The sequence below is a fragment of the Thermobia domestica genome, chromosome 3 (genome assembly GCF_964235325.1).
Source record: "Thermobia domestica chromosome 3, izTheDome1.hap1.1, whole genome shotgun sequence".
NCBI classification, from domain to species: Eukaryota; Metazoa; Arthropoda; class Insecta; order Zygentoma; family Lepismatidae; genus Thermobia; species Thermobia domestica.
This window is the reverse complement of record NC_137456.1, coordinates 167,659,318-167,677,487: the sequence shown is the minus strand read 5'-3', so window position 1 is coordinate 167,677,487 and position 18,170 is coordinate 167,659,318. Positions and strand designations below refer to the sequence as shown.

At 38.6% G+C, this 18,170-nt stretch overlaps 2 protein-coding genes across 2 annotated transcripts; both read left to right on the top strand.

Annotated features, from left to right (window-relative positions):
* The first annotated feature begins 523 nt into the window (after positions 1 to 523).
* Positions 524 to 4,630, top strand: LOC145682014 (uncharacterized). The gene has a single exon (XM_081753618.1). The coding sequence runs from the start codon at positions 524 to 526 to the stop codon at positions 4,628 to 4,630; it is 4,107 nt and encodes a 1,368-aa protein (XP_081609744.1).
* Positions 4,631 to 4,703: 73 nt separating this feature from the next.
* Positions 4,704 to 5,666, top strand: LOC145682013 (uncharacterized). The gene has a single exon (XM_081753617.1). The coding sequence runs from the start codon at positions 4,704 to 4,706 to the stop codon at positions 5,664 to 5,666; it is 963 nt and encodes a 320-aa protein (XP_081609743.1).
* The last annotated feature ends 12,504 nt before the right edge of the window (positions 5,667 to 18,170 follow it).

The window sequence follows — 18,170 nt, the reverse complement described above, 5'->3', positions numbered from 1 at the left end:
ATTATTATTATGGACTTGCAAGAAATGGAAAATAATACGACATTTTCAAGTTGACTACTGTTTGGTTTAAAAAAAAAACTTTGTCAATTCAACTAATTGTCATTTGCCTCAATAGATGGCACGGGAGGTGTCTTCCCGCTTTAGGTTGTTGCCCTCATAGTTTTTGTTTTGAAATGTAGGTCACAACTAGTGTGTGGCGCGCGGCTTTTCTGATCGGTGTAACGGTGTGTGTGTTCGTGTATATTCAAGTGATATTACCAAAACCACTAGAAACATTATATTATATTATATCAACTTATGTATACATCTTTCTTAATTTCGATTCTTTATAATAAATTCTCATCGTTTATCTATCAATTATTGTGTGTGCATTACGTACATTTTTTGGTCCTCCGGGCCGGATAAAGAACTAGCAATGGAAAACAGTCCAAGGTCCTCCGGATTTCTAGTGGTGTGAATCGAACTTTTCTCTTCCCGTGTTCCGTTCGTCGTGTCGTGTCCGTTGTCTTTTCGTGTGTTCACAATGGAACAATTTCGAAGAAAAAAGGCAGTTGTAAAAAGAGAAGTGACCCGACTTCAGGGGAAAGTAGCGACTCAAATTCATAACCAAGACTTCAACGTGTCATTTTACATTGAAAAATGCAAAGAACGGGACGCAAAATGTAGTGAACTGGTGAATGAATTGGAAACTGTGTGTGATGAATCGAACTATGAAGCGTTTGACAAAGAAATTAGTGAAATACAGGATAAATTAGAATCAATGTTGAGCAAATTATTGAACTTAAAAGAAGCAAGCAATGGTACAAACTCTAGTGATGCTAAATCTGATGTAAAACTCCCGAAGTTAGAACTTCCTTACTTCAGTGGTGAGATTCATGAATGGATGTCATTCTGGGACTTATTTAGTGCATCAGTACATAATAACCAAACATTGACAGGTGCTCAGAAGCTACAGTATTTAAGGGCTTCTGTGCGGGGTGAGGCAGCAAGCCTCATTCAGTCGATTCCTGTAACCGGTCAAAACTACGAAGTGGCGTGTACTTTGTTAAAAAACCGATATGAAGACAAGAGAGAAATAGTGAATCAAACTCTGAAAAGACTTTTCGGTATACCGAAAGTGAGTGAAGTGTGTGCATCTTCATTAAGAAAACTTGTGGACATAACAACAGAATCTGTGCGTGTGCTAAAGGCACTAAATGTGCCTGTTGAACACTGGGACGTAATTCTTGTGCATGTGACATGTGAGAAACTTGACTCAGACTCAAGGCGTCAATGGGAACTGTCGTTAACAAGTACGCCTACCAGTGGTGAATTACCATCATTCCAGTTATTAACTGATTTTCTAAATCAGCGAGCCAAAGCGCTAGCTGCAGCAGCGAGTGCAGATACAGATCAAAGTGCATCAACATCCCAAAAAACCCCTTTCACCATCAAGAACAAGCCCCCAGGTGTTTTTCATAAGACCAGTGGACTCCCAAAACATAAAGTCACGCAGTCGTACCATGCAAGTACACAAAATTGCGTAAAATGCAACCAGCAGCATCCTCTGCATCAATGTAAAAAGTTTATTGACATGTGTGTGAATGACAGACATGATTTTGTGAAACAAAATTCCTTGTGTTTTAACTGTTTAAAATATGGTTGTACTATAAGTCAGTGCAAGTCAACAAGCTGTCATAAATGCAAGAAACGGCATCATACCCTCTTGCACTTCATTCAAGAACCTAAGCAAGTTGGTGATTCAAATCAAAACGGTAGCCAGCCCATTACCTCTCTCTTGTCGGCGAATGGAACTGGGTCTGAAGTGTTACTTTCAACAGCAGTAGTGTATGTGAGTGATCAATATAACAATTACCAACCTGTCCGTTGCTTGATTGACAATGGTAGCCAGACTTCGATGATTACAGAAAACTGTGTTCAAAAACTTGGCCTTCGAAAACAGAAGGTAAATATTACCATCACAGGAATCACGTCAAGTAGTGTAGGAAAGTCACAAGCTATGGTAAATGTTCAGTTACAAGGGAGGTTCAACAAGAATGTTCAGTTAGCAACTAATGCCATCGTCGTGCCTGTAGTTACATCTAACATTCCGAAAAGTGTCGTGACAAACGTAGATCAGTGGTCACACATAAAGGGACTGGAACTAGCCGACCCTATGTTTCATATCCCGGGAAAAATTGAATTACTTCTTGGAGCTGACGTGTACGGTCATCTGTTAAGTAGTGGTAGGCGTGTTGGTTCTAGAGACACACCAGTAGCAATAGAAACTGTGCTTGGATGGGTACTAACAGGCCCCATCAAAACTAATCCTAGCCCATCAACTGTGTCATCCCACTTTGTGTCGTGCACATTAGATTCAGTTTTGAGAAACTTTTGGGAAATTGAAGAGTTGCCATCTGTAAAACATTTGTCCCCCGAAGAAAATGCGTGTGAAAATCATTTTGCAGCAACTCACAAGCGTGACAGTGATGGAAGGTACATCGTTCAGTTGCCGTTTCGTGACAACGAACCTAACCTAGGTGCTTCCAGAGAAACTGCAATCAAAAGGCTAATCAGCATTGAAAGAAAGTTAACACGGTCACCAGAACTACAAAAACAATATTGTGATTTCATGAATGAATATTGGTCTCTCGGACATATGGAATTAGTGCCATCTGATACAGCACACAATTCTCAATGTGATCCCAACTACCTTCCACATCATTTTGTATTGAAGGACAGTACAACAACTAGTTTACGTGTCGTGTTTGACGGGAGTGCTAAAACTTCAAACGGTCTTTCATTAAATCAAAACTTAATGATAGGACCTAAATTACAGGATGATCTGATTTCTATTGTACTTCGTTTTAGATTGCATCCCGTAGCTTTATGTGGTGATGTTGCCAAAATGTATCGACAGGTAAGGGTGTGTACAGAGCATACTGACTATCAACGAATCGTGTGGAGAGAAAGCTCCGAAGAACCGATTCGTGATTTCAGATTAGTGACAGTGACCTACGGAACAGCATGTGCCCCGTATCTTGCGGTGAAGTGTTTACAGCAGTTGGTTACTGACGAAGGGGAAGCATTTCCTCTTGCCGCAAAAACTGTGCTTAGTGATTTTTTCGTCGATGATTGTGTAACAAGTGTACGGTCAACCGAAGAAGCATTGGAACTATACACTCAATTAACACAGCTTCTATCGAAGGGTGGATTTGAGCTGCGAAAATGGGCTTCAAACGATGTAAAAGTGCTAGAACATATCCCACCTCATCTTCGTGAAAGTAGTTTGCCATTCCATTTCAGTGAGAGTGATGTGATTAAGACATTAGGAATTCAGTGGTGTCCATCGCTTGACCAGTTCTCGTTCTGTGTAACGGTTCCTCGAAACTACTCAGTGTTAACGAAAAGAGTACTACTTTCAGAAATTGCGAAACTGTATGATCCATTAGGATGGCTCAGCCCAACAATTATCAAAGGGAAGTTGTTAATACAAACACTGTGGAAATTGCAGCTTGATTGGGATGAAGTTTTGCCCAGTGAAATATCAAGTGCATGGAGAAAATATTGTGAAGAGTTTCCCATACTCCAAGGGATTAAGATAGACAGGTGTATGGTACCAAGAAATGCTGTGCAACTGCAATTAATAGGATTTTCAGATGCATCTGAGGCTGCTTATTCATCCGTTGTGTATTTGCGTTGCTTATGTGCCGACCAAGGTGTTACAGTAAAACTCGTATGTGCGAAAACAAGAGTGGCCCCTGTAAAGAAATTAACTCTTCCCAGACTGGAGCTCTGTGGAGCTGTTCTGCTAACACGCTTAATGAACATGGTAGTGAATTCGTTACGTATGAACTTTGACAGTATGCATGCATATTCAGATTCAACTATTGTGCTTGCATGGATTGCGTCTCCACCCAGTAAATGGAAAACATTTGTGAGTAATCGCATTGCAGAAATTCAGCAGTCTGAAAATATTGAGTGGCATCACGTTTTAGGAAGCGAAAATCCTGCTGACTGTGCTTCGAGAGGAATTAACCCGTCAGATCTCGTCACGCATCCATTGTGGTGGTCAGGACCAAGTTGGCTATACAACACAGTGTTGCCAACCAGCGAGAATCAGGAATGTGACATTGAAGCGGTGAAGAGTGAGCAGAAAAGTAGTGTTGTTGTGTTGCATACTACAAGTGACATCAGTTTTATTGCTAAATTCTCATCATTCATGAGGCTTCAGAGAGTTGTAGCCTGGTGCAAAAGGTTTATTTTCAATTGCAAGTCAGGAAGCCATAGTAAACTAAGTGGAGTGTTATCTACAGTTGAACTGCGACAAGCAACTCATTACTTGGTAAGGCTTGCTCAACAAGATGAATTTCAGCAAGAAATCAAGTGCTTGAAGGAAGGAAAACCTTTGCCTACGAAAAGTCGTCTTGTGTGCCTCAACCCTTTTCTCGATGACCACAATATTCTCAGAGTGGGTGGCAGGTTGGAACACGCAAATTTAAATTTCAACGCAAAGCATCCAGTCCTGCTTCCACGTAATCATGTGCTTACAAGACTTATTGTAGAACAAGAACACCGCAATAATTTTCACTGCTGGCCCTCAGTTGTTGCTGGCAGTTCTACAGCAGCGTTTTTGGATTATCAGAGGTAGAGATTTAGTGCGACATATAATCAAGCAGTGCGTCACCTGTCATCGTCAAGCTGCAGAATCAGCTCATCAACTTATGGGCAGTTTGCCCTCTCCACGTGTTAACCCAGGTCGGCCCTTTCAGGTATGTGGAGTGGACTTTGCTGGTCCAGTGACATTGAAAAACATGAAGGGACGCGGTCAGAAAACGTACAAGGGATATATAGCATTATTTGTGTGTTTTTCCGTGAAGGCGATACACTTAGAACTAGTAAGTGATTTAACTACAAGTGCCTTCATAGCAGCTCTGAAGCGCTTTATAGGGAGAAGAGGTAAACCTACACATATATATAGTGATTGTGGCACTACATTCGTAGGTGCAAATCGAGAGCTCAAAAACATGTTAAAGATAGCGCATCGTAGCGAACATCGAGATGAAGTTTCTAACTTTCTTAGTTCGCAAGGCATCTCGTGGCATTTCAACCCCCCTAGTGCGCCGCATCATGGAGGTCTGTGGGAAGCAGGGGTCAGATCACTGAAACATCATTTACGTCGTATTGTGGGTAACGTGATCCTCAACTTTGAAGAACTTTGCACAGTCTTAGCACAAATTGAAGCCTGTTTAAATTCCCGCCCTCTCACAGCAGCATCCAGTGATCCAAGTGATCTGTGTGCATTGACTCCTGGCCATTTCTTAATTGGCGAGTCGTTGGTTGCCTTTCCTGAACCTGACTTAACTAACGTGAAGTTGTCACCACTTGCTAAGTGGCAACTTGTGCAAAAATTAGTGCAGCATTTTTGGCGAAGGTGGTCCAGTGAATATTTATCTCGACTCCAACAACGGCCAAAGTGGTGGTGTACTCAGACGAACGTTAAGATTGGCGATATGGTAATTCTAAAGGACGACAAAACATCGCCATTACACTGGAAGCTGGCAAGAGTGGTAGACATTCATCCAGGTAGTGACAATCTTGTACGTGTGGCAACAGTGAAAACAACACAAGGACTCATGAAAAGACCAATTGTGAAATTGTGCCCACTTCCTTTCAATCAGTCGTAATTTTGTTTGTTTTGATAACTTAAATTTGTTGTATGTGTTGAAATTCAGTGAATTTCAAGGTGGGCGGTATGTTTGGTTTAAAAAAAAAAAACTTTGTCAATTCAACTAATTGTCATTTGCCTCAATAGATGGCACGGGAGGTGTCTTCCCGCTTTAGGTTGTTGCCCTCATAGTTTTTGTTTTGAAATGTAGGTCACAACTAGTGTGTGGCGCGCGGCTTTTCTGATCGGTGTAACGGTGTGTGTGTTCGTGTATATTCAAGTGATATTACCAAAACCACTAGAAACATTATATTATATTATATCAACTTATGTATACATCTTTCTTAATTTCGATTCTTTATAATAAATTCTCATCGTTTATCTATCAATTATTGTGTGTGCATTACGTACAACTACATTGATACAAACGACCTTACCTGAACTAAATATTTATATATATAAATACTTGGTAAACAAAAGGTTAGTATACACTGGTTTGGAGTTAGAAGTAATTTTTGGCAGTAAGTTTCTGTTTACATAAATTTCCACTGTTACCTGTTGGTACTTGTTGGTCTTACCTCTTCGTGAATTGTTGGTACTGTTCGCCGTAACGTAGAAACACTCGGGATTTTCTCAGTGCAGTACTTATCCAAAAAGACACGAAAAGGCCCATTTTCCAATTTTTGGAGTGGAATCCCATCCTCTAAGAATGCTCGAACCAAGTCCTTCTCAAACTGCTTTTGTTCCTTAGGAGTTTCCATTTCTGTCAGTAACTTCTGTTTTTGCCAGCCTCGAAGCAACTTACTCTTGTGAACCATGGATTGTTTATGTTGAACAAATTCACATTTCTTCTTGAATTCAAACTGAAATAAAGAAGTAATACTATTACTCGTAGCCCAGTAGCACGTATCTTTACATGAATACATGTTTGAGTATCGACAAAAAGGAGACATGAACAAAACTCTGTACTGTAAGATTTTCCTTGAACACTTGTTGATAAATCGAGAAATAAGTTGAGTGCAGAACTTTTACAACAGTAAAACTGTGGAAGTTACTTATTCCGTTATTTTTGAAAGTATGACATCGACTGTACAGTTTCAACCAATTATTCTTGTAAGGAGCTTTTCCTTGGTATTTCTTTGTTGTACGGGACAATAAATGTATATTTTCGTTACTTTATATGGCAGCTTATAAATAAGCGTACACTAAATTCAAACCGAACCTTTGCTGCCAAAAAGTAAAAATGTAAACTCCTAATGAATTCTTCAAATTAGTAATTGTAAAAATCTTAAATCAGTGGCTTCTCTAAACTAAATATTATACCTGTATAAATATAAAAAAGAATAGAAATAATAATTTTTGTAAAAAAAAAAAACAAAAAAAAAACAGTATAATAGAAAAGAAAGCTAAATAAATTCCGTCAATACTTACAGTTTTCACATAAAGTTTGAAGATTATTTTTTCACCGTCGGCCTTGAAATTATCATCTTCTGCTGCCCACTTCTTCACTAAAGCTGACTTCGGTAACGAAACCTTCGGCATTTCAATAAGCTTCCACTGAACATACAAAACTTAAATACGGATTGCAAACTGTTTCACAGAAGTAGTAGATATTCGTGGTTACTTAGCGACTTCCGCACTAACTTGCGATAGTGTTGTTCTTTGTTTAGTTTGAACTTGACCTCGTGGGTAAACAGAAAAGATGAATAGTTCAAACGGAATCACGCAAACGAGAATTTCCACTCGCTGCTGTTTTCCGTTGTCTGTTTCGGGTTTTCGTGTTGTGCATAATCCTCATTACCGTGTTTAACTTGTGCTGAAATGATATTTATCCGAAATGCTTGCACTTAAAAAAATGATATTTATCCGAATTGGGAAAGAAACATTAATTAGGAAAAAATGTATATAATACGACTTGCTTATTTTGCAGAATATCTATTGAAAATTGCTTTAAAATATTGTTTTTATTCGGAAATATGTTTTTTATCGCGGGAACAGACAAAATATAGCTTTTATGGCTTTTTAAATATATGTGGGAAATATGCTGGACCCCATAAATTGCCTACATACGAAGTTTCAAGATGATCAGAACGTTAGGACAAAACATGGCAAAATGGCATTTGACGGGCTCTGGTGATAAGGAATGTATTAGAAGAGCACGCAGAAGGAACCGCAAGGAAATCGCTAGTGAAATTTGTTCGTCTTTTCCATCTGGTGGTCCACTTACAGTGCATTGGGATAAGTTTTTACCTGCTCTCACTTCTAGGGAATCAGTTAATCGCATAGTGATTCTCATTTCTGGGAATGGTGGCGAGTGCTTGCTATTTCATATGAAAGTGTTGCCTCCCAGTCGGAAGCTGTTTTGAAATTGCTGAAGGATTCTAACTTAATCACATCACAAAATGGAGCATGTACCCTGCTGGAACAGAAAATGTAAAAGGATCTGATCGGAGTCCCTTGCAAGCAACACACTGGAACTAATTGTGACGAGAGTGTTCGACATGGTTTTCGATGTTTCAATGGATCCACACATAAAACTCTTTCAACATTTGTCTGAGGTATGGAACTCAATTGACAAGCTGAAGTTAGATACTGGCATTCAGGACCAAATTGTTACATAGGTTTTGACCTCAGTAAATTATGAACTGATATCTTTCTTCAATCAGCAACTGGCCCACTATGAATCCACAGATGATTACAAAGAATTTTTGCAATTTGCCCTCATATTTCTGGGCGAAATTCTTCCAGAAGGTATCAAATTCTACGTTCCTGGAGCCTATCATCGTGCGAAATTGATTTATTGCCTGAAGATATATCTTTTCCGGCCACAGTTTCACCTTACATCTCGTAAGCTGAACGGGCTTCGTGACTTCAACATATTTGTCGTGGCAGTGTATTTGAAGACATGGCATTCCTCTCTTGCTGTTTCAACTCCAGGAAATTGCTTGAATCTCTTAAAACGCATTGATTACTACAAGCATGGTAATGCAAAAATTGCAGAATCAGTAATGCACAGTTTCTCACGAAATTTGTAGCGAATTACTTATTAATATCAGTTTCTTTGATCCCGAAGACCTCGCAACAGTGAAGAAAACATGGTTACAGCGTAATTTGGGGATGGAAGTGAAGGAGAGAAACTCGTGTATTCAACATATGAGGAAACCACTAAGGATAAAGCTCTTAGTGACTTCTTTTCCAGGAACACCAGGAAGTTGTTTGAAGCACTGGATATCTCCACGGATTATTTTATTAGAAATCTCTGAAACATGGAAAACGAACGATACCTTCCTTCAGGCTCAAGAGCATATGAAAGCTCTGAATGTTGTAAATGATCTGGCAGAACGAGGAATTGCGTTGATTTAAAACATCAATGGAAAACTGACCAATCAGAAAGATCAGGCCCATTTTCTTCTCTAAGTTGAAGAGCAGCACAGAAAGATCAGGAGCGGATCCAGGACGGACTTCTTGGGGGGGGGGGGGATTGTAATACTGCTACTTAGAGCTACTTTTAAGAGCTCCAAACTGTGAGATGGGTTTTATTTATATATACATAAAATAAGAAAGTTTCCTTTTCTAGGGGAAGGGCGATCCCCCTGGATCCGCCACTGAGAAAGATATTTCCTCAACCCAAGTAAATTCATTCACAGTTAGTAAAGCAGTTTTTGGCTGTTGTGTTGAATATACTTTCCCAAACTTAAATACTGGAAAATGTACATTCGCAAAACATAAATATTACTAAAGAATGTTTCCAAACGTATGTTTTAATTTCATAGTATTTATCTGTGAATTTTCAGATTTTGGTGGCTTTTAGTGAATTTATAGATGTATTGAGCGACCACTAAATATTGTTTAATTTTTTTCAAAATTTTTGTAGTAAGCATTTGAGATAAAAAGAAATAAAATTTGACCCTGAGACCATTAAAAATGCTAGAGTGAATTTTCATTGTCACCGTAACAGCGTGGTCAATTTATCTAGAACATCCTTGATAACGGAGTAACCAAAAGGGGAGAAAAGAGAAACTTTGCATGAAGCAACTATAAAGAGGGGAACATCGTTTTACGTATTAAACACTAACACCCAGTGAACAGAGTTGCTATCCCAGCATAAAGTTATATTTTTTTTCAAATAGCACTACGTCAGTTTATTATGCATTTCAAATCAACATGTTAAAAGAAATCTTATAATATAACATTTATTACTCAGTGTTGCAAACTATGGATATAATATCACAAACTTCCAAAGTTTGGAAGCCTCTATGATACATACAGCACAATGGAGATCTACAAGACGAAGCACATCGGAAGTACCTTAACGTTGGATAATATGGTTATGGTATGACTTGTTTTGAATAAATAGCAACGAAGTTACAAAGGCTTGAAAATTTGATTTTTTTCGAAAGGCTTCGAAAAAATATGTAGATAAGTATCATATCTACTTACTTGTGTGGTTTGCAATGGATGTGTAAATTATTTTGACGTTCACACTACTTTGATATCTTAAACCATTCCGGAGATATGATAACATTGATAAAATTGCAACACTGCTGAAAATGGCGTATTTCTGGACAATATTTAAACTGAATGTTGTTTTCCTTCTCTTTTATAGCGTTGCAGGAATAACTTGTAGCAGGTGTAATCACAATAAGTCCTAGCAGTTAAGCAATGTTGCAAACTTCAGCAATGTTTATGACATCTCTGGAACGGTTTGAGATATCGCGTGCCGTAAACGGCAAAATAATTTACACATCCATTGCAAACCACACAAGTAAGTAGATATGATACTTATCTAAGCACTTTTTTTCGAAATAAAGCCTTTCGGAAAAAATCAACTTTTCAAGCCCTTATAACTTCGTTGCTGTTCATTCAAAACGAGTCATACCATGACCATAGTATCTAACGCTAAGGTACTTCCGATGTGCATTGTCTTGCCCATCTCCCTTAACAGCACAATTACATAGCAGGCATATGCCTATCATGTTCCCTCAGGTATATGGGAATATGTCCAGCATGTGCCTTATATACTTCTGAGAAAGAAATCACATGGATGGAAAGTGATAGTCACAGTCTATATCCGCCCCTAGGCACATGCCTGACATGTACCTAGGGAACGTGCCTAGTATGTTCTAGTAGGTATGTTCCCCATGCCGTAAGCGTCAATGAACCACAAAATTACTCCCCCAAAATATGTTAAATCGCCTATATGCGTAATGTGTTTACATTAAGGTGAGTCTAAACAGCACTTTAAACAAGTAAAAAAGTGTAGGGCTGCCCTAGCGTGGGCGCGAACCACCAACTTTTGGATTACTAGCCGCGTGCTCTTCCGACTTTTTTCAAAATAAAAGTTAACTGACTCACCAAAAGTGTCTCAGTAATTTACTTCAACTACTTATTACTTAATTTTATTTGCTTTACTCGTTTACTTGACTTTTTTTCCAATCACCTAGAACGACAGGGACACGAACACAGAATCGTCGAGAACAATTAAAATCACAAATGCTCTCCCACCGGGAATAGAACCCGGGACCCCGTACTCCAAAAGCGCACGTGCTAGCATCCGACTTGGTCACAGAGGCGATAAAGAGAACGTCGCTTGTAGAGGAATAAATTATTGAGGTCTTTTGCATTCGGCTAATCAGAGTTATCCTTTGACCGCATATATTCGACTATAACCGTTTGGGATCAGATAAAATTTGGTCGCCATGTAATTTTATAACAAATTGACAAGTGTCTATTTACTTTATTTTATGGTTCTTCCATATTCACTTTCAAATGGTCGGCGACAGTTGCCATCAAATAAAGTTGATGGGTTTATTGTTTCTAGTACATAATCGCTTAGAAAAAGAAGCAACAAATACACCAAATGTGGGAAATGAATTTAGCACATCTAAATGGCAAATGCCTAGCACATCTTGTGCTGTTAGGGCATCTGAAACAATATGTACCTAAAGGACAAACCTAGAACATGACAGATATATGCCCTAAGTGACGACATAAAAACAAATGACTGTTAGAGTGCGAAACTGAGCCTGGTATATAAATGCTATATTTGTAGTACATAGTTGCAAATATCAATTAGGTGTAACAAGTGCCTAAAACTATAAGTAGCCGAAGTACATACTTAGCACATGAATATCATATGTGCCAAGTGTCGGGTACCTGAAAAGTATCTGGGACACCTAAATGGCACATGCCTAGCACATCTTGTGCTGTTAGGGTCCGTTGTGCTGTATGCGTGATAGAGGCTTCCAAACTTTGGATGTTTGTGATATTATAACACCCTTAGTTTGCAACACTTAGTAATAAATGTGGTCGTGTAACATGTTGATTTGAAATATGTGATAATTTGACGTAGTGCCATTTCAAAAAAATATTTTAATAATAGGATAGCAACACTGTTCGCTAGGTAATATTGCTTAATACGTCAAACGATGTCTCCCACCTTATAGGTGCTTCATACAAAGTTTCGCTTTTCTGCTCTTGTGGTTTCTCCGTCATCATGGATGTTCCAGATAAATTGTCCACAGGGGGGCACGTGCACCCTCCCCTTCTTTGTAAATATACACTATCTAAAATGAGAAGCTGGCAGTGAAAATAGCAACACTTTTCGTTTGGGGCGTAGAAGAAAGTAGAGCTTTGCAAAAGCAATAGTATAAGTGTTTTTTCTAAAGGTTGAAGAAAAGGATTCACCAGGCAAAACAATATAACATTTCTCAAGTACGAAAGAAAACAGTAGCCAGGAGGAAAGAACATTTTTTTTTGCATAACACTTGCGACCCTCTTTAAAACTTTCCTCCGTTCTATGCATGTGTTGTCAGGGGTAAAGAATATTGTCACATGTCACTTTGAAGAGTTTCAGTGTGATTGGTTATTTTGGTAGTTATTGGTGCACCCCCCTCAGACAATCCTGAATCCGGCCCTATAGGTATATATATATATATATATATATATATATATATATATATATATATATATATATACCATGCCGTAAGCGTCGGTGCACCACTAGAGATATTTCGCCAAAAATTGTGCGGCCCCGCAGCGGCGATCCACAGTGGCCACTTCCGTTTTGAAAATTATTCCACCAGTGGCAGAGACGCTACGAAACGCCAATGAACAACAAAATTACTCCCCCAAAATATGTTAAATCGCCTATATGCGTAATTTGTTTATATTAAGGAGAGTCTGAAAAACACTAAGAAAAGTGTTTCGGGGTGGGTGCGGACCACCAACCTTTGGATTACTAGGCGCGTGCTCTTCCGACTTGGCTACGGAGGCGATGAAGAAAATGTCGCTTGTAGAAGCATAAATCCTTTAGGTATTTTTAATTTGGCTAATCAGAGTGCTCCTCTAACGATGTATATTCGACGATAATCGTTTGAGATCAGATAAAGTCCGTTCGACATGTAATTTTATAACAAAATGATGAGCGTCTATTTACTTTATTTCATGGTTCTACCATATTCACTTTCAAATGATCGGCTACAGTTGTCATCTAAATTCATACAATTATACGCACTCAAGATTTTTCACTTCATGATGTAGAGGCAGGGGTTATTCTTGACACCTGTAGCTAACTTTAGGAACAATTCGTCAGGAAAAAAATAATATATAATAATAACCACATGCACATAACTGGCGGTAGTTCGTTTTGGTCCCTTTGCGATTCTCCGCGACAAATCAAAGAAGCGCGGACCAAAATGAAGTCCTCGCTGCTACGCGGAGGTAACTTCAATACTCCGACTCTAGATATCTCTTTCGACTCGACGAAACCCTACCGCCAGTGGCACACTAGCGACAGTCCTTCTACGCGTCGCTATAGCGACGATCGACATTTATCGGCAATTGGGCCACTAGGTGTTGGTGACGTTTATGGCATGGGGTATATAAATAATCATGATTATTCTAATAGATGATGAAATTGAGCGCTTGAAGTCCCTCTTTTTACGAAATTAGTGTTGCGAGAGACGAGACGAGGCGATAAATTTCTCAAATGTCTTGAACAACATTAGTTCACGCAAGTGTTATATCTCAAGTACTGCTTTAGTGTTATACAGATCATAGTATGAAAACTATAAGTTGATAAAATCATAGTATAAACATGTAAAGATATATAAGTCATTACATAATGTATTCCAATAATAAATATAGTTTAAATGTTGTTATATCACATTCCTGTATCACATTTCTTATATCACCTCTGACGACGCGGAAGGATTCTGATAACTTGTAGGTGAAATCAAGAAAAAATCAGAACACAAATTTATAAAATGAGAGACAAAACTTTCGAGACGAGACGAAAAAAAAAACCTTTTGAAAATCGAGACGAGACAAGAACGAGTTGTACATATAGAGACCTCTTCAGTTCTAGCTGTTTTAATGGATACAAAGCTAAATAAATTTGCAAAGTAATTGTATGATGGATACATGTTGTAATATATATTTCTGCTGCAGCCTTATATGAATTGTTTTCCATTATGACTGTATTAAATGAAGTTAGAATTCTTTCCATAGAAAAATTTCTTTCATAATTTTTAATCTTTTATCAAATTTAACTATTTCTTAAGGGCAATGTGACGTTCTTTTTTTATTTCTTTCACTGAAATCTCTTTCCCATCCAAGCCTCAAAATTGTACGAAATTCGAGAATGGGAGACAGCGTTCTCAACATGTCACGTCGGTTGGTTGGATAAATGTTGATTTAAGAGAGTTAGGAACCATGCTATACGGCTTCAACGAAATGGTGTGGTGTAAAGAATTCTCTGTCAGAGCACTCATGTATTGAGTGAAAAAGAATTTATCAGTATCAGGTCAAATGATCTTGACTTTAATGGGCTTTCGGCATCTATGGCCATGTTAGTCCGTCACATTTGAAGGATGACGTCCCTCGGTCAGCACACTATCCAGGAAAAGGGATGGAAGGAAGCGGCCTGGAACCTATATATTAGGTACTACCCGGCATTTGTCTGGTGTGAATGAGGAAAACCAGGAAAACCTCATTTAGAATGGTTGGTCTAAAAAGCTTTTTACATTTTTTCGACCGAGCGCCCCCACCGGGTACTTTTGTTTATTGTATCGAACACTGCAGCAGGAATAGATTCAATTATTTCTTAGCGAAAGCGACATACTATCCTATCCCTAATATTCAAACTCTTGACTACTGAGCGTACTTATTTATGTATTGCACCTACATATCTGCCGTGAATAATTTTGTTCGTGACTGACTGCTTTGCTGAAATCCAGGGATACTACTACCACGTTTCCTTAAAATAATCATTTTAATGCTTGAGGGCACAAAGACGTACGCTACCAACTTACAGTAGGCTTTTAGCCAAAGAAAAAAATATATAAAAGTGGTAATGTGCAATCCAGTAGATAAAATGTGTATAGCCTAAGGATTAAGTAGAATTTTATTTCCACAATAAAAACTAAAGAATTCTAACATGGTGAACTTCATCAAGTCATGCAAGGAATTGAAGTAGCTGGGTGAGAACAGCAAAACTTCTTTGACAGACCTGGGTGTTCCTCAGCAGGCAATTCAGCAAAGGGCAATGAGTTTATCGGAGAATATAGAGACGATGTGGAGGAGGGGTAGACCTCTATTGGCCATGTCCAAAGGGGAATCGGTGAGCATAGTCAAGGTCGAGATGTAGACCAAAAGTTCCCTCAAGCTACTGCATGCAAGACACGTGGCTTAGTTGTTGTAGTCGCGTGGATTCAATATTTGTAGGAGATGGATGAAACTGCCACCTAACGAACACTAACCGCACTTCCAAAGCGCTATGATAAGATGATTTACTTTTAAATAGAATGTCGGCTTAATTCAAAGGATAAGCCTTCATAGTTTATTTTAGAATCTATGATGAACCAATACTAACGTAACACAGACACTGGGTTGAACTAAAATTTTATTTCTTCCTCCTTTTTAGTTTCTTGTGTACCGAAACAAACCAGAACAAAATAATGCAGATATGAAGTTTGATTTTTTAAACATTTTGGCTTCTTCCCTTCGAGCAGCAAAGTCAAAATCAGAAATGTATTATTATTATTATTATTATTATTATTATTATTATTATTATTATTATTATTATTATTATTATTACTATTATATGAAAAAATACCATCATGTTTACCTGGTTCTCACAGCCCGATCACAACCTCAGCAGCACTCTTGGTATGTCCAACATACGAACCCCGGGATAGGCCTATACTTGCCGCGACCTTATCCTGATAGCCGAGATACGCAGCTTCAATTCAGGCGACTCCGCGCACATTACATAGTTCCTCCCGTTACACAAGTAGAACATTACTTAGGAGATCAATTCAAAGAGCTAATTGAGTTCAAGTATATAAAAATGTCAATACAGAAACAATATTTAAAATAAATGATACTACATTTATTAGTAAAGGGTTATGAAAATGACGTCACGACTCAGAATCGGAAAGAGAGAAGGAAAGAAAGGAGTGAAAAGCCGGCAGCTAAGATGCGAGTCTCTTGCAAGTGTTGCAAGATTATAAACTTGAAAAATCTTATAACAAAAGCAGAGGACCAGTACAATTAGTTAATTGATCAATGTTAGAAATCGTCCACAATGGATGGGAAATGGCTTAATATTTTTATATGATATATGAATTAGAATTGCTACCCCGTAAGAAACTTCTATGCCTGCTGATAAATAAAACAAAACAAAGATCGGGACTCACATGTAACTTCTGTAACTTTTGTGCAGAGAGTAACACTGCTCTGCCAAATATCGTCTTCGTGCGTGCCTTAGTGTGGGTACGTGGGTGTAGTGAAACTGAAACCATGGACAGTATTAAGCGCGAAATTGAAATAATGAATGAATCCGAATTATCATCTTCTCAGTATTATCGCAAACACGAGGAAGGGAAACCTCTTTAAAGTCAAGCAAAGTAAATTGCCAACAATTTGTACGCTCGACTAAGAGAAAAATATGCAGACACAACTATTGAAGAAATTGTTAATATGATTGTTGCCGGTTCGCTGTGGTTTACTCAGTGTCAATGTAGAGTTGCTGTGCTTTTAGAAAAAAAATCTTATTTTTAATTTATTGTGTGGGAGGGTGGCTGCTCGTATGTTTCTGTTTATGATTGACCTTTTCCAGGTAGATATATGAGAATAACTTCATTTCTTATCCTTTCTTACCTTAATCAATTGAAATGAATAAGCAAAATAGTTTTCATGCTCTCGGGTTTTAATTGTGAGGATTGCAAATACATGACGTGCGAATTTCCAATACATTTATTACTATTGTCGTGTCTTCATGAATTATTAAACAAATAAACCAAGAAACATATTTTTCGTAAGCAGCAGGAAAAGGACGAGAAATCATCGCTCCGCGCATATCAGCTGAAACTCAGAACAGCGCCAGTTGAAACCCTGGCGATTGAGAGCCAAACCAAAACACACACACACACATACAAAGGCTTCCCAGTGAAAAGGTTCGCGCGCCGACATGTATTAATGCGCTTGTGATGCAGCTCTCAAGTTAACATTGCGTTTAGTACAGGCTATTGCCAAGAGGACTCAGTCCAAAGGCGCCGATTTTTCTGTAAATTTGGGGGGCCCATTCTAAAGCAGAAAGCATATATGAGGATTTTAAAACCAATTGCATTCAAATTATGCCAAATATTGTAAATTTACAAATACAGTAAGGGGCCCACATGAGCTTTGGGGGGCCTGGGCCCCCTTGGCCTCCCGGGATCGGCGCCCTTGACTCAGTCCCCCTATAACTTTAAGTTGTTTGTTTACATTCAGAAAAACAAGTAATAAGAGTACCAGTATTTGAGTAAGTGAACTCAAGTTACTCCTTCCCTAAAGTACCTCATACCTCTCTGGTTTAGTGTTCTGCATACTGACCTGCTGAGGCCCGTATCCAGGGAGGTCTAGGGGAGGCCGGGACCCCCCTAAATTTTTGCAGGCCCCCTCTAAAATGTTCACGGTAGGTTTGCAAATGAACTATAATATGGTGATGAACTATAATATAGTTGGTTCGAACCCCCCTAACTTCAGCCGGGCCCCCCTTACATTTTTGGGCTGGCTATCGGCCTGGACTGCTACGTACGCTAATGAAATTAAATTTCTAGTATTACTCTATGCAGCCTCGGTGCTGAAACGGATGCTAAATTTCATCCAATCCAATTCTAGTTTTACATCCCATGATTATATTCTTTAAGGCAAAAGATGACGGACAATAATGAAGGGGTAATTTGGATAAGGGTGTGTCGACCTATTTCCGGTAAAATGAGATATACATACAATATTTTCTGTAAGTTTGAGCATGTCCACATGGGTCTAGGTGGTGTTAAGGAATATTTCTGCTCCGTAACGAACACCTGTCTCCAAAAATATTGTGTGAATACGTTGATTAATTGGATAAGGGCGTTTGTTTTTCTGCTCTCCTGAAAAATTGAAGAATTGCTAGTTACGCCCTTTTCCAAATTAACCCCTCAATGCTAATGATTGGTATCGTTGAGAAGTGCAAAACTAAAGTTGTAAAGTGCAT

Bases quoted from the DNA above. Each gene is read 5' to 3' on its own strand.
- LOC145682014 (XM_081753618.1), top strand. From the start codon at position 524: ATGGAACAATTTCGAAGAAAAAAGGCAGTTGTAAAAAGAGAAGTGACC.
- LOC145682013 (XM_081753617.1), top strand. From the start codon at position 4,704: ATGGGCAGTTTGCCCTCTCCACGTGTTAACCCAGGTCGGCCCTTTCAG.